Source organism: Rhinopithecus roxellana, chromosome 15 (assembly GCF_007565055.1).
Source record: "Rhinopithecus roxellana isolate Shanxi Qingling chromosome 15, ASM756505v1, whole genome shotgun sequence".
NCBI classification, from domain to species: domain Eukaryota; kingdom Metazoa; phylum Chordata; class Mammalia; order Primates; family Cercopithecidae; genus Rhinopithecus; species Rhinopithecus roxellana.
In genome coordinates this window covers 12,852,815-12,874,774 of record NC_044563.1, presented here as the reverse complement: position 1 = coordinate 12,874,774, position 21,960 = coordinate 12,852,815, and the positions used below count along the sequence as shown (strand labels likewise).

Genomic DNA, 21,960 nt, shown 5'->3' with positions numbered 1-21,960 from the left:
AAAAATGCTGGGCGTAGTGGTGGGTGCCTGTAGTCCCAGCTACTTGGGAGGCTGAGGCAGGAGAATAGCTTGAACCCAGGAGGCGAAGGTTGAGTGAACCAAGATTGTGCCACTGCACTCCAGCCTGGGCGACAGAGCAAGACTGTCTCAAAAAAGATAAAAAGTAGTAACTTCCGGCCGGGCGCGGTGGCTCAAGCCTGTAATCCCAGCACTTTGGGAGGCCGAGACGGGCGGATCATGAGGTCAGCAGATGGAGACCATCCTAGCTAACATGGTGAAACCCTGTCTCTACTAAAAAATACAAAAAACTAGCCGGGCGAGGTGGCGGGCGCCTGTAGTCCCAGCTACTTGGGAGGCTGAGGCAGGAGAATGGCTTAAACCCGGGAGGCAGAACTTGCAGTGAGCTGAGATCCGGCCACTGCACTCTAGCCTGGGCGACAGAGCGAGACTCCGTCTCAAAAAAAAAAAAAAAAAAAAAGTAGTAACTTCCACCCACCTCCCAGCATCGTGATTTGCCATGGCATCTGGCACCCCTGACAGTTCCCTTCACACTGCCATGGGGGCTCTGGCACTCCCACACCATATCCAAGGGCAGGGTCCCTTCCTCGGCCTCTGCCCTCAGCCCCTCTGAGGTTAGAGGAGTTGGAACCCAGGCTCCCACTTGCCCTCTGCCAGGTGCCCCATGGCGGCCAGACTCTGTCTCTACAGTTCAGGGGCAGGGAGTCAGGAGGGCAGGCACAAAGGGTTCTCAGGAAGAACTGGCAATCAGGCTCAAGGGTATCATCTGCCTGGGTACTCTGAGCACCCTGGAGTCCTCTCCCTACCTCCTACCCCTGCCCTCACCTGATCCTTCCCAGCTGTCACCATTCCTCTCCCTCCATAATACCCAGGCCAAAATCACTCCATCCAGGACGCCTACAGTAGCCCAGCGTAGGTCTCCCTGGACCACGTTTGTCCTCAAGGGCCTGTGTCCTTATCCCCCCTTCACCCCCAACTCTCCCCCGCCACAGCCAGCCCTCTGTTCCTCTCACACCCCAAGCTCATTCCTACCTTCACCAGCCTCTTACTCCCCAGCTGAAATGTCACCTCCTTAGCGGAGCTTTCCCAGTGAGATAACCCCTCTCCCCACAGGCTCTCCCATCACCCAGGGCATCTCCTTCATGGAACTCATGACAATGTGAGGTTGCCAGTTTTTTTGCTAAGAGGTTTCTTATGTAAACACCAGGAAGGAAAGGACCTGTGCCTGTCCTCTTCCCTAAGCACTTGCTGAATGAATGAATGAATGAATGCAGTATGGGTGCCTGAGTGAGCAGGACCTTGAATAAGTGTGAGGTCCTGTCTAGGCCTCAGCTTCCTCTGCCTCCTCCCCTCACCGCAGCCACCTTCCTCCACCCATCCCCACCGTCCCAGCTGCTGTGAAATGGGCAAATGTCTTGCCTCCAGAACCTGGGAGGGGTGAGGCAGCTCACCTCCCTCTGTTCACACCCCAGCCACCCCAGCCGGGTCCCAGCCACCCACAGAGCATCTCCTCCTGGCCCGGCCCTGCCCAGCCCTTCCCAGGTGCCTGAGGTGGAGCCGCCAGCTCCCACAGCACCCCAGCAGCCTGCCATGGGGTGTCTAAGGCCCTGAGCCTGATATGGGCTCCTGGTTGTGGCCCACTTACTGACCCTGGGGCTTGGGGCTGTGTTGTTCCAGGCCCTGGAGGGGCCTCCTGCATGCAGGCTTCAGGCTGAGCTCAGGGCAGAGCTGGCAGCCTTCCAGGCAGAGCATAGGGCCTGCCTGCCACCTGGAGCACTGGAAGAGCTGCTGGGCACTGCCCTGGCCACCCAGGCCCATGGGGTCTCCAGCCTGGGCAACAGCTCAAAGGCCAGGAACTGGGACCTTCCCTCAGCCCTGCTCTTCACTGCCAGCATCCTCACCACCACAGGTAAGAGAGCCTGGCAGCCAAGTCGGGGGGCACACAGCTCTTGAGGCCATCGCTCCTGGGGTCCCTGGGATTCATGCAGCCCTTCCTTCAGCCCCAAAGAGCCAGATGGAGCCCAGGCCCTGTGAGGCCCGACATCACAGCTGGGGCTCCCCACCAACACACCCCAACTGGTGCCTCCACTTCAGCTGCCAGGAAGGGTGTGGCCTCCCCAGTCCCACCCCAGGCACCCTTTGAGACCCAGGAGAGCTGCGCAGATGCCACAGCCTGTGGCCAGGGAGGGGATACAAGACGGTGGGATGGGTTCTTAGATGGAAGCAAATAGAAGGAACCTGGGGTGGACAGAGCAGGACCATGGCCTCAGGCAGAGGAGTGAGGGAAGATAGGGGAGGAATCTGGCATGAGATGCTCACAGAGCAGGAGGGCACAGACAGGGATGAGGGAGTTCTGCAGAGAAATCATGTGGGAACAGGCCCAGGGAAAAGCAGCAACAGGACCCACAGCCCTGGGTTTTCATATTTTTTGCCCCACAAAGTGCCTCAGTATTTTTTGAATTGGAACTTGTATTTCCAACTTTTTTTTTTTTTTGAAACAGAGCCTGGCCCTGTCACCCAGGCTGGAGTGCAGTGGTGCGATCTCAGCTCACTGCAACCTCTACCTCCTGGGTTCTAGCAATTCTCCTGCCTCAGCCTCCTGAGGAGCTGGGATTACAGGCGTGCACCATCATGCCCAGCTAATTTTTGTATTTTTAGTGGAGACGGGGTTTTGCCATGTTGGCCAGGCTGGTCTCAAACTCCTGACCTCAAGCCATCCACCCACCTCAGCCTCCCAAAGTGCTGGGATTACAGGTGTGAGCTACTGTGCCCAGCCTGTATTTCCAACTTCTTTTGGAAAATCAGGAAACCTACTCACACTGAGCCAGAATCCCTGCAAGGCAACATCCTGACAGGAGCAGAATGGGGCCTGCCCTTTGGAAATAGCTCACACTCTCCAGTGCACCCGTCCCCACCACTCCTGTTTGGCTCCCATCTGGCTCCAATAGGCATGTGCGTTTGCAGCTCTGTATTAGCTGATGCTGTTCTCCCAGCACACCCCACGCTCCCACCCCTCCCCACCTGGCACATGCCCTCTCTCCGCCATGCTGCCTGTTTGCAGCCCTTCGTGATTTTCCTGCCCGACTCCCCCACCAGAGCTGTCAGGGCCTGGGCTGACTCAGATACCAGCACAAAGCCTGGCACACAGGACATGACACATTTGGGGAAAGAGTGGATGATATTCCACCAGCTATGGAATCAGAAGTATCTTTTAAGGGCAGTGCAGTTCTCAGAATTGTCCCAGCTACAAAAGGCTTGAGGAACTGTCTTCTTTCATCCTTTCATTTCCCAAAAAAGAAAAATGACCCAGAGAGGGTAAGGGATCCCCTGACCAAGGAGGAACAGAGTCAGCTAGAACCTGGACCTGGCCAGTTCAAGGCCACCAGAGGGCAGCCTTCTACAGAAGGCGGTATTGGGGTAGGCAGGGACCCCAGCAGACATGGCACTCAGAGCTCTCACTGTCCACTGACTCTCTCTTCTCCAGGTTATGGCCACATGGCCCCACTATCACCAGGCAGAAAGGCCTTCTGCATGGTCTATGCAGCCCTGGGGCTGCCAGCCTCCCTGGCTCTCGTGGCCACCCTGCGCCACTGCCTGCTGCCTGCGCTCAGCCGCCCAGGTGCCTGGGTAGCGGTCCACTGGCAGCTGTCGCCGGCCAGGGCTGCGCTGCTGCAGGCAGTTGCACTGGGCCTGCTGGTGGCCAGCAGCTTTGTGCTGCTGCCAGCACTGGTGCTGTGGGGCCTTCAGGGTGACTGCAGCCTGCTGGGGGGCCGTCTACTTCTGCTTCAGCTCACTCAGCACCATTGGCCTGGGGGACCTGTTGCCCGGCCACGGCCGTGGCCTGCACCCTGTGATTTACCACCTGGGCCAGCTCGCACTTCTTGGTAAGTCCAGCCACCTAAGAGCGTGTGGGGGAAGGGGGAAGAGGAGCCTGGACTAGGACTCCCATATATCACTGGGGGGACTGGGCCTTGCAGGTGGAGGAGACCCCACTTCTGGGCACAGTGTGGGAGGGGTAGTTGAAGAGCTCTGGGGGATGGTGAGTGGCGCCAGCTGCCAGGGCAGGTCACCGCGTTGGGAGGTGGGCAGGGAGCATTACCAGCACCCAGGCGCTGCCCTAGCACCTTCTCCTCCCCAGGTTACTTGCTTCTAGGACTCTTGGCCATGCTGCTGGCCGTGGAGACCTTCTCTGAGCTGCCACAAGTCCGTGCCATGGGGAAGTTCTTCAGGCCCAGTGGTCCTGTGACTGCTGAGAACCAAGGTGGCATCCTAGGGCAGGATGAACTGGCTCTGAGCACCCTGCCCCCCGCGGCCCCAGCTTCCGGACAAGCCCCTGCTTGCTGAAGCATCAGGTGACCGAGTTCAGCTCCCATAAGGTGGCGGCACCTAAGAAGGAAGCAGCCAAGAGTGGCTGGGGAAGAATCAGGAGATGGGGCCGCGGTGGGGGTGGGCGGGAGGCCTCGGGGAATACTGTGTTAATCATAAAATGAGCAACCGCTTCGGCTGTTTTCAAGTATTTCTAATGGGACTTCCCTGAGCCCCCGGCCACCATCCGGGAAAGGCCGAGGTCCAGCCTCCGCTGGCCCTGGGAACCTCGAAGCCGCACCAACCGGCTTAGGATGGCAGAGCCGCCCTCCTCAGCCTCGGCCCACTCTCCTCCGCCTATTGAGAGCCCAGGTGGAGGGGAGAAAAGGCCGGCGCTGGGGTAGCCTCGTCCAACTTTATTGCTCTGGAGAACAGGAGGGCAAGCCGGCGCGCGGCGGCAGTGCCCAGGCATCCATCTCCCCGAGGCTGCCGGCCCGGCCGTGCCGTCGGGGAGGACCCCGCACCGCCGCGAGCTCGCACACACACTCCGTGACAAATAAATACGGCGGCCGCCCCGCCCGTGGGGTCGAGGATCCGCCCTGCCCCGTCCCGGGAAAGGCGCCAGCGGCCACTAGCGGACACGCGCGCGGTATCCGGGACAGCCGGGTCCTCCGCAGCGCAGGCCCGGGGCAGCGGCGGATGCCGGGGGCCGCGAGAAGTTATGGACCACCCAGGCCAGTGGCCTCAGCTCAGCACGCAGCGTTCCCGCCGGCTCAACTGCCGGCTCAGCTTGCGGCGCCGCTGTTCCAGGCCGCGTTCCAGGCGCTCGTCCTCCTCCAGGGCGCTGCGGGGAATGGGTTCGAGTCAGCGCGCTGTTGGGCGGAGTCCACACCAGCCCTCTGCGGGAGCACGTCCTGGACCCTCCCAACTCTCAGCGCCGCCCAGCGCCACTCACATCCGCTCCTTGTGGTCCAGGTCCCGGACCAGCTCGTCACGCTGGTTCACCAGCGACACCAGCTCCTCCAGCAGGAGCTGCTCTCGGTGCTGCTGCGCGGACGTTTTCTTCCAGTCTGAGGGTCGAAGCGACTAAGCGTCAGGAGGCGCGGGCCCGGCGCTGTGCCGCCTCTACCCTGGCTCTGTCCTGCCTCCCGCCCCCTGAGCCCATGTCCCACCTTCGATGGCCAGCATGGCCCGCAGCTCGCGGCTCAGCAGCTCGAACCTTCGCTCCAAGTCCTGCTCCTCGATGCTGGAAGGTGCAGGGGGTGGCAGGTCAGGAAAAGGGGCATAGGGAGAGAGTGCCCAGGGCTCTGGCCACTCCCTGACCCCATCCCACATCCCCAGCAGTTCCCAAGGAGGGCAGGGCTGACCACAGAGCTATCCTGCAGTCTCCAGACCACATTATCTCTTTTCTTCTGTTTTCTCCAATTGCTGGGTGTTTATGTTGCCCCCCTACCCCGAAGGACCCCTGAAGGATTATTTGGATGAACACTCACAAACAGGAAGTATTGGCTACAGTTATTCTGAAAAATGATCCCAAACGCAAAAGGGAGGCAAAGCTGTCCCCACCCAGCAGGATGACAAAGGCAATGGCCGCAGAGTGGCTTTGGACCCCACATGGGAACCAGATCATATCTCTCTGGGCTTCTGTTTTCCTTACTGTAAAGGAACAGGGTCACACTGGGGAATTCAGCCCTCAGCTTCCTGGGCCTCGGTTTTCTTTTTCTTTTCTTTCTTTTTGAGACGGAGTCTCCCTCTGTTGCCCATGCTGGAGTGCAGTGGCACGATCTCAGCTCACTACAATCTCTGAACCCCGGGAGAGTTCAAGCTATTCTCCTGCCTCAGCCTTCCCATTAGCTGGAACTACAGGCACCCGCCACCACACGGGGCTAATGTTTTGTATTTTTAGTAAAGACGGCGTTTCGGCCGGGCGCGGTGGCTCAAGCCTGTAATCCCAGCACTTTGGGAGGCCAAGACGGGCGGATCACGAGGTCAGGAGATGGAGACCATCCTGGCTAACATGGTGAAACCCCGTCTCTACTAAAAAAAAAAAAAAAAAAAAAAAAAAAAACTAGCCGGGCGAGGTGGCGGGCGCCTGTAGTCCCAGCTACTCTGGAGGCTGAGGCAGGAGAATGGTGTGAACCCGGGAGGCAGAGCTTGCAGTGAGCTGAGAACCGGCCACTGCACTCCAGCCTGGGCGACAGAGTGAGACTCCGTCTCGGAAAAAAAAAAAAAAAAAAAGACGGGGTTTCACTGTGTTAGCCAGATGGTCTCCATCTCCTGACCTTGTGATCTGCCCGCCTCAGCGTCCCAAAGTGATGGGATTACAGGCGTGAGCCACCGCACCCAGCTGGTTTTCTTATTAGTAAAAATTTAAGAGTTTTATTCTTAATTTTTTTTTTTTTTTTTGAGACGGAGTCTCGCTCTGTCGCCCAGGCTGGAGTGTAGTGGCCAGATCTCAGCTCACTGCAAGCTCCGCCTCCCGGGTTTACGCCATTCTCCTGCCTCAGCCTCCCGAGTAGCTGGGACTACAGGCGCCCGCCACCTCGCCTGGCTAGTTTTTTGTATTTTTTAGTAGAGACGGGGGTTTCACAGTGTTAGCCAGGATGGTCTCGATCTCCTGACCTCGTGATCCGCCTATCTCGGCCTCCCAAACTGCTGGGATTACAGGCTTGAGCCACCGTGCCCGGCTTAATTTTTTTTTAATTTTTATTTTTTGAGGCAGAGTCTCGCTCTGTTGCCCAGACTGGAGTGCAATGGTCTGATCTCGGCTCACTGCAACCTCCACCTCCCGGGTTCAAGCGATTCTCCTGCCTCAGCCTTCCAAGTTACTGGGATTACAGGCGCGTGCCACCACACTTGGCTAATTTTTGTATTTTTAGTAGAGATGGGGTTTCACCATGTTGGCTGGTCTTGAACTCCTGACCTCAGGTGATCTGCCTGCCTCAGCCTCCCCAAGTGCTGGGATTACAGGCGGGAGCCACCGCACCCGGCCAGTGTTACACTTTAAGCAGCAAATTGGTTAGGGCAAAAACAGTCAGATGGAGGAGGAATCATTTGTCAAAAATATCTCTGTAGGAAGAACAAAGTAGTGAAGAACCCTAACCAAAGTAGCTCAGAGTCCCTCTGCTCTCCTGGCCCGGGGCCAGCACTCACAGCAGCTGCAGCTGGTCCTGCCTCCGGATAAGAGCGTTCTTCTTGTTGACCAGGGTGAACCACTCCTGGATCAGCACCTCCTCCTGCAGCTTGTTGGCACCTGCATTGGACAGGGACAGTCACCAGGCCTGCCCCCTGCCCCCGGTATCAGGGTAGGGCAGCTGGGGGTTGGGGGAGGGGGTTTGCTCCCTTGGGACATCCCAGAAGCCAGAACTGTGTGCCTCAAGGAAGCCACTTCAGGGCCTCAGCATGCCTGGCTGTAAAATGGGAACGCTGACGCCAGCCGTGCCTCTTCCCAGCTCCTCCCAAGGTCAGGAACAGCTGCAGGGCCGGGCAGACCTAGTGACATGTGTTGGGGAAGGGACCCCCAGATGCATGCCCCACCTGACTCCATAAGGCTCCTCAGCTGCGTCTCCACCTCAGACGCCCGCCCATCTATCTGCCTCTGCTCCTGTTCCAGGGCCTGCAGCTCTGCACACACATACTGACTTGTGTCCTGGAACCGTTGCTGGGGTGGAAAAGGCAGAGAACAGGGTGGACTCAGCCCAGGCCCTGAATAGGAGGTGCTCAACCATCAGCTCCTCCCACTTAGCCCTCCTTACCAGCCCAGCCTCCTCCCCTGGGCTTGGGGGTGGCTCCTCCGAGAGGGGACTCCCACCTGCAGACAGAGATGATCATAAGGCACCCCCTAACCACCACCCATCCCCAGGAAGTCCCTAGTCCAGGCTTTGTGAACAGCCTGAACTGAGATGGTCACCACTCCTGCTACTCACCAGGGGGCTGTTGAGAGGCTGCAGCTGTGGGTGGGCCTGGGACAGGGCTAGGGTCAGGGGCCTGGCCTTCCTGTGGAAGAAGGGGCCAGTGAGGGCTGGGAGGGGTTTCCCGCCAGCCCGGGCCTGGGGCCAGCCAGAGCCACTCACACAGAGGGGAGGAGGGGTCCTTGACCCCAGCCCTTGCCCGCCCCTGCCCCTCCTCTACTCCGGCATGCACAGAACCCCTAGGCCCACTTCCTTCCAGGGAAAATGCCTCCTCAAGCAAAGGCCACGGCCTTCATCCTTCCTGGCCCTGTGGCCCTGGGCCCATCCACGCCCAGGCTCCGAGCCTCCCAACTCCCCTCCTGGTGCTGGGCTGAGCTCCGGCCTCACAGGGTGAGAGCCTTTGAAGGGCCCAGCCCAGGCCTCTCCTCCCCACTCTTTTTTTTTTTTTTTTGAGACGGAGTCTCGCTCTGTAACCCTTGTTGGAGTGCAGTGGCAGGATCATGGCTCACTGCAACCTCCACCTCCCGGTTCAGGTGATTCTCCTGCCTCAGCTTCCCAAGTAGCCACCTGCCATCATGCCCCGCTGATTTTTGTATTTTCAGTAGAGACAGAGCTTCACCATGTTGGCCAGGCTGGGCTCGAACTCCTGACCTCAGGTGATCCGCCCGCTTCAGCCTCCCAAAGTGCTGGGATTACACGTGTGAGCCACCACGCCCAGCCTCGACTCCTCCTCCATGGAATCCCCTCAGGCCACTTCTGACTTCTGTCAGCTAGTGCTGGCTTCCCATCATGGCCAGGGCCCCATGCAGTGACCATTACACTCACCTGATATGGCCCCATCCGTGTGATCCAGCCCAGCCCTGCCTCCTGCAGAGGCCCCATCCAGGCTCCCTCCCCTTCTGTCCGCAGGGCTTCCCAGACCCGGACCCTCCTGAGCCAGCACCTCCACCTCCTGGCCAAAAGGGTGTGCCCTGCTGCATTTTCAGTTCCCACACCCAGGAGCAGCTGCTGCACGCTCACACACACAGGACAAGCCAGGCTGGCTGGATCTCTGAATTTTAGCCTGGAAGGGCAGGGCTGACCCCATGTGCCTGCCTGCCCCTAGTGACTTGCTGGGACTGTCAGTGCTGGGGGTCCCCAACTTGCGGCTCAGCTGACAGCCTGGCCCCTCAACTGCTCCTGACCTGGCCGCCCAAGTCTGGGTCATCTGACCTGTGTCGGGGTCATGGGGCAGGGACAGTGGTTGAGCCGCCCATGTCCACTCCCACCTGTACCTCTCCGAGAGGCAGCCCTGGGCATCTCTGGCTCAGGGGCCATCCTCTCTGGCCTGGGGCAGTGGTGGCTTCCCCACCAGCCACCATCATGGCCTGCCTGCTGACTCAAGCTGAAACCGAGAGGCCTCTCTGACACCTCCCCCCCACCTTTTAGGTGTAACTGTTTCACACCTCTCCTCAGTCCCCCAGCCTCATGCCAAAGCCTCAGGCAGCTCTAGCCTCAATGTTCCTACCACCCAGAGCCACGCCTAGACACCGCCCCCTGGCCACAGTGACCGACTTTCAGTTCCCAAAATAGCTTTCTCAGCCTGGAGTCAGCCTCCATCTTGGGCTGCCTGGTACCAACGTGACCTCCATGACCCAGCCCAGCCCTACTTCCTCCAGAGACCCCCCTGCCGGGGCCCCTACACTCTTCCCACCGCCGTCCCTGACTTCCATGTCTCCAGAAGCCTCCTCTGATCCCCAGGCTGGGCAGATGCTGCTCCCATGGCCTCTCCCATTACAGCTCCAACCCCTACTCACCCCGTCACAGCTGCTGGTTTCCCACGTCTCCCCCTTATACAGAGCTGGGCCCAGAAAATACACTCGGGGTACACTGACTAATAACAACAGCTCATATCTACCAAGTGTTTCTGTGCTGGGCATTTAAAGCACTTTATGTGCATTGACTCACCGGATCCTCCCAACAGCCCCGGAAGGCAGGGACCACGACCCTCCCCACTTTACAGATGAGGAAACTGAGGGTCAGAGATGAGGCTCCTAAAGGGTCTGGTCTAGGACCCAGGGTTATCTAACCCAAAACTTTGTTCCCGAGCTTGGCCACCAACTTGCTGTGTGCCTCGGGGGCAATCACACCCATGGGGCCATTGTTTGTGTCCTTGTATGTAAAATGGGAGAAAACCCAGCTCTGTGTGACCTGGGAGCTGCAGGGCTTCTAGAAAGGAATCTAAGGAAACACACAGCTCCCCTTTTTTTGACAGCAATCTGCAGAGCCTCAATGCCACCTTGCAAAAGGCTTTCATACACACTGTAAGAACCCATGGGCAGGCCAGGAACATAGAGAGTGCTGAGCTGATGGGACAGGCAAAGGCAGGAGAGTGGAGAAATCCAGCCTCAGCAGCAGCGGAGCTTCCTCATGCCAGGCCTCATGGGAATTCCAGTGTTTCCTCATGTCTAACTCAAATTCCTCTTTTTTTTTTTTCTTTTTCTGCGTTTTTTTTTTGAGACAGAGTCTTGCTCTGTCGCCAGGCTGGAGTGCAGTGGCACGATCTCGGCTCACTGAGACCTCTGCCTCCGGGGTTCAAATGATTCCCCTGCCTCAGCGTTCTGAGTAGCTGGGACTACAGGCCTGTACCACCATGCCCGGCTAATTTTTTGTATTTTAGTAGAGACAGGGTTTCACCATGTTGGTCAGGATGGTCTCGATCTCCTGACGTCGTAATCTGCCCACCTTTGCCTCCCAAAGCGCTGGGATTACAGGCATGAGCACGGTACCTGGCCTCAAATTCCTCTTTCAATACCCTCATGTCTGGCCCCTCCTCCAGGAAGACCAGGACTTTGGGAGCTCCCAAGGGCCAGGCCAGGCCAGGTCAGACCACCTCCCACTGCACACAATGGGCATGAGGGATGGGGGTGGCCAATGAGGAGTCCCCTCCAGCCCCATGGGTCAGACATCTCCTGTGAGACAAGAGCTGAGGGAAGGCCTGACTTGGAAAGACCAGATGCTGGAACTGGGACCCAGAGGGGTATAGGTTGGCACCTCCCCTTTAAGATTTAAAGAGCCACTGACACACATTAATGGGGCTGTGGCCAGAGGCCAACAGATGGGCCAAAGCTGGCCTCGTCCTTGACTCCTGCGTATCATATCTCCTACAGGTGGGCATCACCCGTGCCCGCTGTCTCTCACTCACAGGCTCAGTGCTGTGCCTCTGACCCTACACTCAGGACTCCCGCTCTCAGCCTAGCCTCATTGCCACTTATGGACCTTCTGGGAGATGGCTGGCAGTTCCCTAAACGAGACCTGAACTTTCCTGCTGACACGTTTTTGCTAATGCAGGTCCCACCATTTGAGAACCCCACTCATTTTTCACCTGGGAAAAACCTGGCCATCTTACCAACCTAGCACCTAGCTCAAATGGTGGCTTCTTCCAGAAAGGCTTTCCCAATGAATTCACTCCTTTTCTTCAAACACAGGGGTCATTCCTGGACAGCTGAAGGTTTGCAGCAGCCTGGCAGAGCTGCCCTTTGGTTCACAGGCAGGATGGGGCAGTGCTGGGACCCCAGCTGGAAAACCCGTGTCCTGGACTCCAGCAGCTGTGGGTCACTGAGCAAGTCCCTGCTCTTTCTGGGACCATGCCCCCTTCAGCACAGTGACATGACACTCTAGGAGATGACCTGCAACCCATAGGGGATGACAGCAGGGACATGGGCCCTCAGGATCTCCCATCTCCAACTTTCCACTGTAAGAAAAGAGGAGACTGGTCTCCAGCATCTGAGGTTAAAGATGCATGCCAGAGTCCTGGGGCTGGGAAGCCCTGGAGAATCCCCTTTGAGTACAGATAGTCTGCACCCAGCTTACGGGGCAGGGTGGCTGCTGGTTGACGATGAGCCACCTGCAGGGAAAGAAATGCCCAAACCCACCTTCCAGCCTCCCAAGCGCTGGGCTGAAGGCCAGGAATGTGGATCCTGCGGGAACTTCCTACTGCAGCCTGTGATTCCCCACACCAAGTGCCAAGCACTAAAAACCCTCAGCACTTATCCCAGGCTGGCGGCAAAGCCCGGGACCCTGCCTGGCGAGCTTGAATGCGTCCCCTAACAGGGAGCTCACTACCACACCAGAGGACTCTTCCACAGCACCAGGGTCCCTCTGATCAGAAAGCCCCTCCAGGGTCCAGCGGAGCCCCGTCACTCTGAAACCGTCACCCTCGCGCCAGCTCTGTCCTTGGGGCCCCTGGGGACTCTCCTGTTCTCTGCCCAGCTTCCCGGGGAGAAAAGAAGGAGCCCTGACACTCACTGCAGCCGCAGCTCCCGCGGCTCCGGCGTCCGGATCGTCCACTGAGAAGGAGCTGCTGTTCCGCAGCCTTGAGCGCCTCTTCTTGAGCAGGTCGGCGTCGCGCACGTGGGAGAAGGAGCCGTGCGCGCGGGGCGGGGGCACCGGCCCGGGCTCCCCATTGACCGAGGGCCGTCGCAGCCTCACGCCGCCACCGCCCGGCGCCCCCGCCCCGTTCACCAGCCCCTCGACCAGGACCTCCGCGGGTCGCACCTCTCGGGGGACCTCGGCCCCGCCGTCCTTGAAGGCGTGGCCCGTGTCCGCGTTCCTGGAGGCCACCCCCGGGGTCGCCCCGTCCGCGCGGTCTTCGGCTTCCTTGGGCTCCTGGGGCGCCTCGGCCCCGTGACCGCGCAGCCGCTGCGCCAGGCCTCCGGCGTCCAGGTCGTCGGGCGGGCTGGACTGGGCGCTGCCCACGCGGTACGTGCCGGCGCCGCCGCCGCCCTCCAGCTGTACCAGCTGCAGCTCCTGCCCGGTGCAGAAGGCGCGGATCTGGCACAGGTACGTCATGACGATGAGCTTGTCGGGCACCGACAGCAGCACCATGTCCGCTGGCTCCAGCAGCCGCGACACGCCCAGAGCCGCGAAGCCATCGAAGGCCTGGGGGAAGGGTGCACTCGGGGTCAGCGGCGGCGGTGGCCCGCGCCACCCGGCAACGCTACGGTGCCGACCCGCGGAGGGGGTCCCCGGGATTGGCACCCCAGGCTTTGCCTAGCAACACCGCCCCCTCCTAACAAGGGAAATCCAGCAACAGGGCCAGCCCTCGCGTTGCTTAGCAACGGCACACGGTCCACCCCGTTACCAAAGGGTGGTTTTGGAAAAACCATCTAAGGGAGGAAAAACGCTTTAAAACAAACAAACAAAAATAAGGAAAACAAACAATTTAATGACGAAAGGGGTAAAAAGTGGCAGAACTTCCAGAAGCCATTGCTGGGCCCAGCAGCCTATCTTATCCAAATGTGAGACTGAAAGCCTGGCTCTCTAGACCCTCCTTCCCTCCAGGCAGTCCCCCATCCCATCTCACCTGCTTGTTGTTCTGCTTGATGTTGAGTGGGTCTAGGGAAGCATAATCACTGCAGAGAGAGTGCTGGTCAGAGACTGGGTCCACATTGCCCTCCCTGATGACTCCCCCATCCATTCCTACCCCTCTGGCAGCTCACATCTTATCTGGGTAGAATCGGTGCAGGATGGCACAGAAGGCCAAGCCATTGCGCCAGGATGTGGTGAAGTTGGTGATGCGGACGCCACGGTAGCCAGCGGTGACTGCCTGGCACCACTCCAGCAGGGACTGGCTGGAGCTGACCATGGCAGGTGTTGCCTGGGGACACAGGGGTGGGCTTAGGGAATGTATAAATGGGATCTGTGCCCTCTGCCTCTTGGGGAAGCTCATGCCTGGCACAAAACAGCCCCATCTCTGAGCTTACAGGGGTCACCACAGACCACTGGCCAGAGCCTTGGGGCGAGGTAAAAGGGTTTCCAGATGCAGGGTTATCTGCCAAGGTCACCTAAAAGGTCAGTGGCCCCCAGACAAGATCAGAGGTCACCAGCAGCCAGACCTCAAGGTCAGCCCAGAAAATCAGCTGAGAGGTGTCCAGCTCCATGCGGCCCAGGGAAGATGGGGTAGGAGAACTAGGGCCTCCTGAGAGAGGAAGGGATGAGGGGGCTCCTTCAAGCCGAGCCCCGCACCCCACCCGATCCCATTCCACCAGGTGGGTCCATGCAGAGCCGCCGTTCGCTCAGCCCCAGGTTAGTGGGAAGCAGCAGACTGGGCCCTCGGCGGCCCCCATCCCTACCTGGCTGCCCAGCAGCCTCCTGTCCTCTTCAGCCTTCTCTGGGGAAGAGGCCCTGGGCGCCCCAGCCCCTGCCCCACTGGCCACCTGTGCTTCAGGCGGGCTGGCCTCTGCGAGGCTTCCCTCAGCTTCTTTCCCCTTCTTATTTCCCAAGACCCCAGCCTCCGCTTCCTGGGCCTTACAAGTACCAGATTCGTTCTCTGGAGACTCTAAAACCTTCATCCCTGCTTCCTGGGCCCCCCAAGCCCCAGATTTTCCCTCTGACATCCTCCAAACCCCAGCCTCTTCCTCCTGGACTCTCAGAACTCGACTCTCTGACCCTTGTACTCCTGAAATCTCTGCTTTTGCTTCCTGGGATCCTAAAACTCTTGGCTGAGTGACTGGGGCCCTTAAAGCCTCATATTTGAGAGCACTCCCAACTCCAGTCTCTGCTTCCTGGACCCCCCAAGTCTGAGCCTCTTCCTTCTCAGCCTCTGGAACTATTATTTCTGTCTTTTGGGTCATCAGTACTTGGGCCTCTGCCATTCCAGCCTCTGGCTCTGAGATCCCTGAACCCCCCACCTCTGTCTCCTGGGCCCCAGCTACCTCAGATTCTAGCCCTGGGACCCCCGAACTCCTAGATGCTATCTCTCGGGTCCCCAATATCTCAGTTTCTACTGTCCCAGTCTCTGTCTCTTGAACCTCTGAACCCCCAACCTCTTTTCCCTGAATCCCTGTTATATCAGCTTCTATCCCTGGGACCCCTGAATCCCTAGATGCTATCTCCTGGGTCCCCAATATCGCATCTTCTGCTGCCCCAGGCTCTATTCCCAGAACCCCCAAAAGCCCCACCTCTATCTCCTGGCCTACCAATATATCAGACTCTGCTATCTCAGCTTCTATCTCTGGGACCCCTGAATCCCTACCTGTTATCTCCTGGGGCCCTAACATTTTAGCCTCTGTCCCATTAGCCTGTGTCTCTGGTACCCTAGAAGCTCCCACCTCTGTCTCCTGGGTCCCCAGCATCTCAGATTCTGCTATCGTATCTTCTATCTTCAGTGGCCCCAAATCCCTAGCTATCTCCTGGGTCCCTAGTACCTCAGTCTCTGCTATCTTAGTTCTTGTCCGCAAAACTCCTGAACCCCCAGCCTCTGTTTTCTGGGTCCCCAGTACCTCAGATTCTGCCGCCCCAGTCTCTGTCCCTGGGGTCTCTATGACCCCCACCTCTGTTTCCTGGGTCTCCAGTCCCTCACACTGTCCTGTCCCATCAACCTCCGACTCCAGGACCCTTGATCTTGCTGCTTCTGTCTCCAAGGCCCCCAGTATCTCAATTTCTAGTGTCCTAGTCTCTGGGAACCCTGACCCCTCAACTTCTTTCTCCCGGGTTGCCGGCACCTCCAACCCTACCACCTCAGTCTCTGTTTCCAGGACCCCTGAACCCCCAGCTTCTGCCTCCCAGCCTCCCAGACCCCTGGATATTGCCCCCTGGGCAGGTGATAATAGGGCCCCCTGCCAGCTGCTCACCTGGGGCCTGGTGCTTACTTCTCCAAGAGAGTGGCCCTGCTTCAGGCCTGTCCCCTCAATACCAGGGGCTCCGCCCCTCACTTCTACACCCTCTCTCTCCTGGCCTGCAGCAGCCCTGGCCCCCTTCAGGTCACCAAGTTGCCCAGAGTGCCCTACAGTCTGATCCCTGGTCCTGACTCCCACCCTCCCCTGAGAGCCCCTTGGAGGAGCCTCAGGGGTCCCCCTGCATCTTGCCTCAGGCATCAACCCTGTTGCCTCTGGTCCCTTAGTGTTCACATGTCTCACCTTTGACCTGTGCTCAGCATCCACTTGACAAACTGCTGAACTCTCTTCAGCCTCCCCAGCTCTGACTCCTGACCTCTTAGTGTTTGCCTCTCTGCCTCCTGACCCGGGCTCAGTGTCCACCCCACTGGCCTCTGGCCTGTTCCCAGTGCCCATCTCTTCAGCCTTGAGTCTCTGCCCTCCAAAAGGGTCTCCAGAGCCTTTATCCTCAATGCTCAGGCCCAGCCTAGCTCCATGGGCTTCTGTCCCTTCCTGAGGGCATGCCTGGGCCTGGGTCTCCCTAGCAGAGCCCAATCCTGCTGGAGGAGCCCCTGAGGCTTTGGGGACCTCATCTTCCCCTTGGAGGACTGGGGGCCGGAGGGCATCAGAGCCTTTCCGGAGCCGAGGGGCTGGGGTTGGGGCCGTGTTCTGGCCTGGCTGCCTTGAAGACCTGAGAAGAGAGCAGGAGGGGGAGTTGGGGGGCTGCTGTGGCCCCAAATCTCAGCACCATCCCCCACCCCTCAAACTGTTGGGGCCCTGGAGAGGCAGGTTGGTGGGGTGAGGACTGCAGCTCCTATCAGGGGGCAATGGGGGTGGGGCTGGTTCCAAAGCTCACCTCATCTCTGGTGAGGTTTCCGGGGGCCTTGGGGCCTCAGGGCCCACCTGGCCCCCGGCTTCAGTAGCTCGTTCTGGCCCCTGGCCTCGGGAGGCTCTGGCCGGGGGTGCAGGAACACTCACAGGGGCTGGGCTGGTATCCTCAGCATTAGAAGGGCTGGCAACTGAGAAGAAAGTAGGGGATGCTGTGGCCTGGGCCCAATGACCTGGGGTCCGGTCTCTACCCCCAACCCCAGCCTGGGTCTCACCTGTCTGCCGGGGTCGTCCTTGACCTTCCTCCTCCTCCTCACAAAGTGTCTTCAGCTCTCGAGAGGGATCTGGGGGTGGTAGGAGAGAGCAGAAGGGCAGAGTCAGCCCAGGGCAGGGCCCTGCAGGCCTGACCCCCTCCCCCAACTACGGTGCAGGGCCTACCTGGGAAACGCCCCGGCCTCAGGGCACCGCCCTGGCCTGCGAGAAGAGACAGGCCCACAGATGTGGAGAGAAAGAGAGAGAGAACCACAATAGTGGACAGAGAAAAAGCCTGGACAAGCAGCAGGAAGGGATGAGGAAGCCCCAGTTGGCCCAGGAGGGCTGGTGGTGAGGGATTAGGAGCCAGTCTTCTGACCCAGCTGTCCTGGGTCAGGTACAGGCCTGGCAAGCATCGCAGAGGGATGAGGAGAGGACCCAGGAGCCCAGGGAGACACTGGGAACCCATCCTCCAGGACTCAGTTGAAGACCAAGGCCATCACGGAACCAGCAGCCAGGTTGGGACGATTGAGGCTGCCGGGTTGGTTGGGACTGCCTGGGCAGTCATGAGTTCCCATCACAGGGCGGGCACAGCAAGTGGCTGGTGGCCCGGGAAACGCTCCCTCCCCAGGTCTTGGCAGTCTGGATCCACAGCAGGCTGTGAGCCCACCTGGCTGGGTGACTTGAGCACGGGCCTCGGGGGCTCCTGGGCCATGAGCCTCATCTTCATCACTCTCAGCAAAATCATCCAAGTTGCCCACATCACTAGGCTTCACACTCATGAGGCTTGCAAGACTCTGCATGTCATCGTCCCTGGGGGGCAGAGGTTAAAGGTGAGGGTGGGGGTCAGAGGTCACAGGCCAGGGTCAAAGAGGGCAGGTAGGCACTCACGTTGCACGGCCCTCCCGCAGCAACACCCCAGAAAGAGTGAGGCTCAGCTCAGCCTGCACCACCTTCACCGACTTCGGCTTCAGCCGCAGCCTCAGCGGGACTTGGGCAGGCACAGGCCCTGCATGGCGGGCCAGGTCCACCTCAGCCGTGGCCAGCACCTTCCGCTGCCCCTTAGACTCCTGTGGGCCAGAGGAGAGACCAGGGGAAGGAGCATCAGTGCTGTCCTGGGATCCCCAAGATTCCAGACCCAAGCCCACTCCACTCACATTTTCAATAATAAATGTCCACTCTTTGGCCTCATACTGGTCCACGTGGGGGTCCTGGGAAGGAGTGCTGATGAGTACATGGCTGCTGGGGCGGCAGCAAAGGGAGCAGAGCCTGTGCCGGCTCAGGAGGTGCTTGGTGGTGGTGGCTTTTTTTTTTTTTTTTTGAGACGGAGTCTTGCTCTGTCGTCCAGGCTGGGGTGCGATCTTGGCTCTCTGCAACCTCTGCCTCCCAGGTTCAAGCAATTCTCGTGCCTCACCCTCCCAAGTAGCTGGGATTACAAGTGTGTGCGGTGGTGGCTTTTACACATGCTGCTACCTCCTCCTGGGATGCACCCCAGGTTCTGGTCCCAGCTGCCTCTCATGCTGCATGTGTTGGGTAAATGCTGCCTCCTCCAAAGAGACCTCCTGGGCCAGTCATGCTGAGCAGGCCCCCCTAATTCTTGGCCTCAACCCCCGCATCCTCTTCTATCTGGATGAACAACCTACCAGGAGACCCGCGTGACTGCCCGTGTTGCAACTGCCTGCCCTGTTGCCATTCATGCTGGAGGGCTGGAGACTCACCCTGTAGAGGGTCACGGAGATGTCCACATTCTCAGGTACCATCCACACCACGGTACCCCGGTATGGGTTCTGGATGCCTGGCTGCCAGCTGTGGACCTACAAGGGGCAATCTGAGTCCTCCCCCGATCTTAACTCTTCCCTCCCACACCCACCCCCTATCACCAACCTTGACACCATCTTCCTCGCTCCTCTGTGGATTCTGATCTGAACTTGAACCTGACTCCACTCCCCCATCAGCCCCCATCAGCTTCCCACTGGCCCCCATCCCTAACCTGGATCCCCAGTTGCCATCCTTCCCCACCTTGGAGCAGATGCGTCGGTTCCGCCGGGTCCATACCACCACCAGCTTATCTGGCTGCCTGGGGGAGGGGGAGGGGGAGGGGGAGGGGGAAAGAGAGTGGGCTGCCTGGTCAGGCTCACCGGCCTCCCCATCTCCTCTTTCTCCTCCTCCCCCAGCTCCCTCAGGGTCTTCCTTCTGCCCACCTCTCCCTCCTCCAGGAGAGGGCCTGGGCAGCCCTTTATCTTGGGCCACAGGGTGCAGGGTGGAGCTGCTTAGGCAGGGTGGGGCCACAGCAGAAGGGCAAAGGCCCAGACAGTGTGGGCAGGCAGGGACTATGAGGAAAGACAGCAAGAGACAGGGACAGGCACATACAGAGACCAACACACACAGAAACACAAGGACCCGGTAAGCGATGCCAGACACAGATGCGCACTTGAGCATTGTATACATACGCAGACTCTGACACAGGGAGACACAAAGACGAGCGATAAAAGAAGTCCCTTCGCGCAAAGATGTTTGTGGAGCGCCCACCATAAACCCAGCCCAGTTTTGGGGACAGAGGCGGGCAAAAAGGGGCAAGACCTTTCCGATGAGGACAATGGAGGTGGGGGCAGACTACCAGTCAAGAAAGAAAATAAATTAACAAGCGAACTTCAGGGTGATGTGAGGAAACCCCTTGGGGGTCTCCTTGAGGTTGGGTGTCTGAGCAGAGACATGAGTGGCAGGGGAATGGGCTGTGTGAGGATCTGGAGAAAGAGGGAATGGCAAGTCCAAGGGTCTGCAGCTAGAGGGTGATGTCAGAGAGAGGGGCAGAGAGTTGGGGGTGAGGCCAGAGAGGCAGTAGAGGGTCAGTTTGTCATTAACCAACACTGCCATCCCTTGCCCGCCATGTCCAGCCCTTTGCTAGGCCCAGGGTCCCAAGGAGGATCAGTTTTCAGCGAGATGATGACAGTGGAGCCTGGGGGCAATCAGGGAAGACTTCCAGCGGGTGACATCTAAACTGAACAGCATATATGCCAGGTCAGAGAAGAGGCAGAGGCAAAGCAAGAAGACAGAGATGGCTGCGCAGGGCCCATTCCCAGGCACTGAGTGGACTCATGGCTGGGCCTGGGGGCAGAGGGCCCCTTTGGGTTAGATATTCAACTGCTGCCCAGGAGGGGTGATGCTTGAGGGGACAATCCGGCCGAGGGCAGCACACAATCTTGCCTTGCCTGTACCCAACCCCATGCCAGACGCTTGGGTTTGCCCAGCTCACTGTTCCTCTAGGGGCCAAGCCAGGATAACTGGCTCTCTGTTAACCCTGAGGATGCTGAGGCCCAGACAGGTTTGGAGCCAAACAAGGTTACACGGTTGAGCCTAGAGCCCTCCAGCCCAGAGCCAAGTTCCCTTCCCCAAGCCCAAATTGCTGGCGATGGCAGAGCAAGGGTAACTAAGGGGACTTCCCAGAAAGGGGAAGCAGACAGGGGGTGCCTAGGGAGGGCGGGGCTTGGCTGGGCAGCCTGACTCAGGCTGCGCACGCCCTCCTGGGAAGCTGCAACCTGGGCAGGGGCAGCTTCCCGGCCTGGGCTCCAGGCTAAGCAGCCCAGGAGGCCCTACCCACAGCCGCCTGTGACTCAGCTGCGTTGACACTGCCGGCACCCTCAGCCTGCTGTGCCCAGCGTTTCCCTGGCCTCCCGCAGGATGCTGGAGCAGGAGCCAGAGGCCAGAGTTCAACTGCCAGCCCCCAAGTTCTCCCGGGCTTTGCTGAAAGATGTGAACAGCCCTCTAGCAGGCCCAGTGTGGGCAAGGCCAGGGATATGGCAGCTGCCCAAGGGACCCCAGCCTCCTTCTCACTCCCTCCCCCGGACCCTACGGTCCCTTCCTGCCCCAGCCCTTCCCCTGGGGAGCCTAAATTTAGCCCCGTCTGGGGGGTGAGGCCCCCACAGCTGTGCCCTAATCCAGCCAAGGGAAGCTGACACCAGCGAGCACGTATATTTAGGGTGTGACGCAGGGGCCTGGGCAGCTATGGGTGGCGGCATGTGAACGAGATGCCCCCGAGTCTGTTGGTAGTCCGGGCTGGGGCCTGCACCCTCTCGTGAATCACCCCTCACCCTTCCACCTTGCCCTCCACAACCCTCTCATCCCGGACACACAACCTCCTAGGTCCTCAGGCCCCTTTAAGCTGCTCCCCGCCTCCCTCCTCATTCCTCCCAGCACTCAGTTTCCCCTTTTAAGGACATTGTGGAGATGTTTCCAGCCTCCCAGCACTCTAGCTGAAGAGGCGGGAGTTGGAGGGGTTCTTCTGGCTCAACAAGATGACAGGGGAGGAGGGGGCAACATCTCTGTTCTTAGCTGGACTAAGTAAGGTCAGGGAGGTTCCTGCCGCAGCCCCAGCCACCTACAGACCTCAAAACTTCATCCCTTTTCCAATGCCACCCTGAATCACCTTTCTGGCACAAGACACGCGGCCTCCCTCCCCCAACCCTGACCGCAGCTGAGGAAGGAGTGGACACAGGCAGAACCTCAGGCCTGAAAGTCCTGACCCCCACACGGGGAAGGCTGCCCACACCCCCAACTCCAGGAGTCCCACAAATTGCAAGGGCACTTCTAAATCTCCAAGCCTGGAGAAACAGGGCCCAAGCTGGGGTGGGGCCCATTTGGTCATTGGGCTGGGGGGCAGAATCCTTTCAGGCTCAAAGGTCTGGATGAGGTCCCAGTTCGGAGGAGACCCCTGGCCTCCCTCCCACTCACCATTTCTTGGTGCACTCCAACACCAGCTCGTGGTAACAGGCCACGAACTGGAACTTGGCCGCCCGCTTGCCCACGCGCTGCAGGCGCTTCCACACCGAGGTCATGGCCCCCGCCGCCCCGCCGCCCACTTCTCAGGCCCGGGGCTCCCGCTGGCCCGCCACTGCTGGCCCGGCCCGGGTCCCCATGGCCTGTCCGCGCCGCCCGCCCCGTCCGTGCGGAGGTGTCCCAGACTCCGACCCGGGACCGCGCTCTCCGCTGCCGCCGCTGGGGCCTGCCGGGTGGTC

General features: G+C 59.4%; 2 protein-coding genes across 4 annotated transcripts; one reads left to right on the top strand and one right to left on the bottom strand.

Annotated features, from left to right (window-relative positions):
• The first annotated feature begins 387 nt into the window (after positions 1–387).
• On the top strand, positions 388–4,580 carry KCNK7 (potassium two pore domain channel subfamily K member 7). The gene is given in 4 exon segments (XM_010377664.2): positions 388–1,927; positions 3,503–3,783; positions 3,785–3,902; positions 4,157–4,580. Coding segments are annotated over 4 exon segments (1,104 nt in total). The 5' UTR covers positions 388–1,428; the 3' UTR covers positions 4,363–4,580.
• Positions 4,581–4,719: 139 nt separating this feature from the next.
• EHBP1L1 (EH domain binding protein 1 like 1) lies at positions 4,720–21,817 on the bottom strand. Of its 3 annotated transcripts, none has more exons than XM_030918080.1 (19): positions 21,677–21,817; positions 18,968–19,025; positions 18,667–18,762; positions 18,106–18,159; positions 17,840–18,018; positions 17,619–17,761; positions 16,972–17,040; positions 16,725–16,887; positions 14,348–16,559; positions 13,715–13,872; positions 13,579–13,627; positions 12,522–13,154; positions 8,250–8,319; positions 8,079–8,134; positions 7,861–7,984; positions 7,477–7,576; positions 5,496–5,569; positions 5,279–5,393; positions 4,720–5,167 (listed from the first exon to the last, which is right to left on the bottom strand). In XM_030918080.1, the coding sequence occupies exons 1-19, from the start codon at positions 21,778–21,780 to the stop codon at positions 5,068–5,070; spliced, it is 4,557 nt and encodes a 1,518-aa protein (XP_030773940.1). In that variant the 5' UTR covers positions 21,781–21,817; the 3' UTR covers positions 4,720–5,067. The 3 variants fall into 3 exon arrangements, with proteins under 3 accessions (XP_030773940.1, XP_030773941.1, XP_030773942.1); XM_030918081.1 differs by having other exon boundaries at positions 16,133–16,559; XM_030918082.1 differs by lacking the exon at positions 14,348–16,559 and having other exon boundaries at positions 16,847–16,887.
• Between the last annotated feature and the right edge of the window lie 143 nt (positions 21,818–21,960).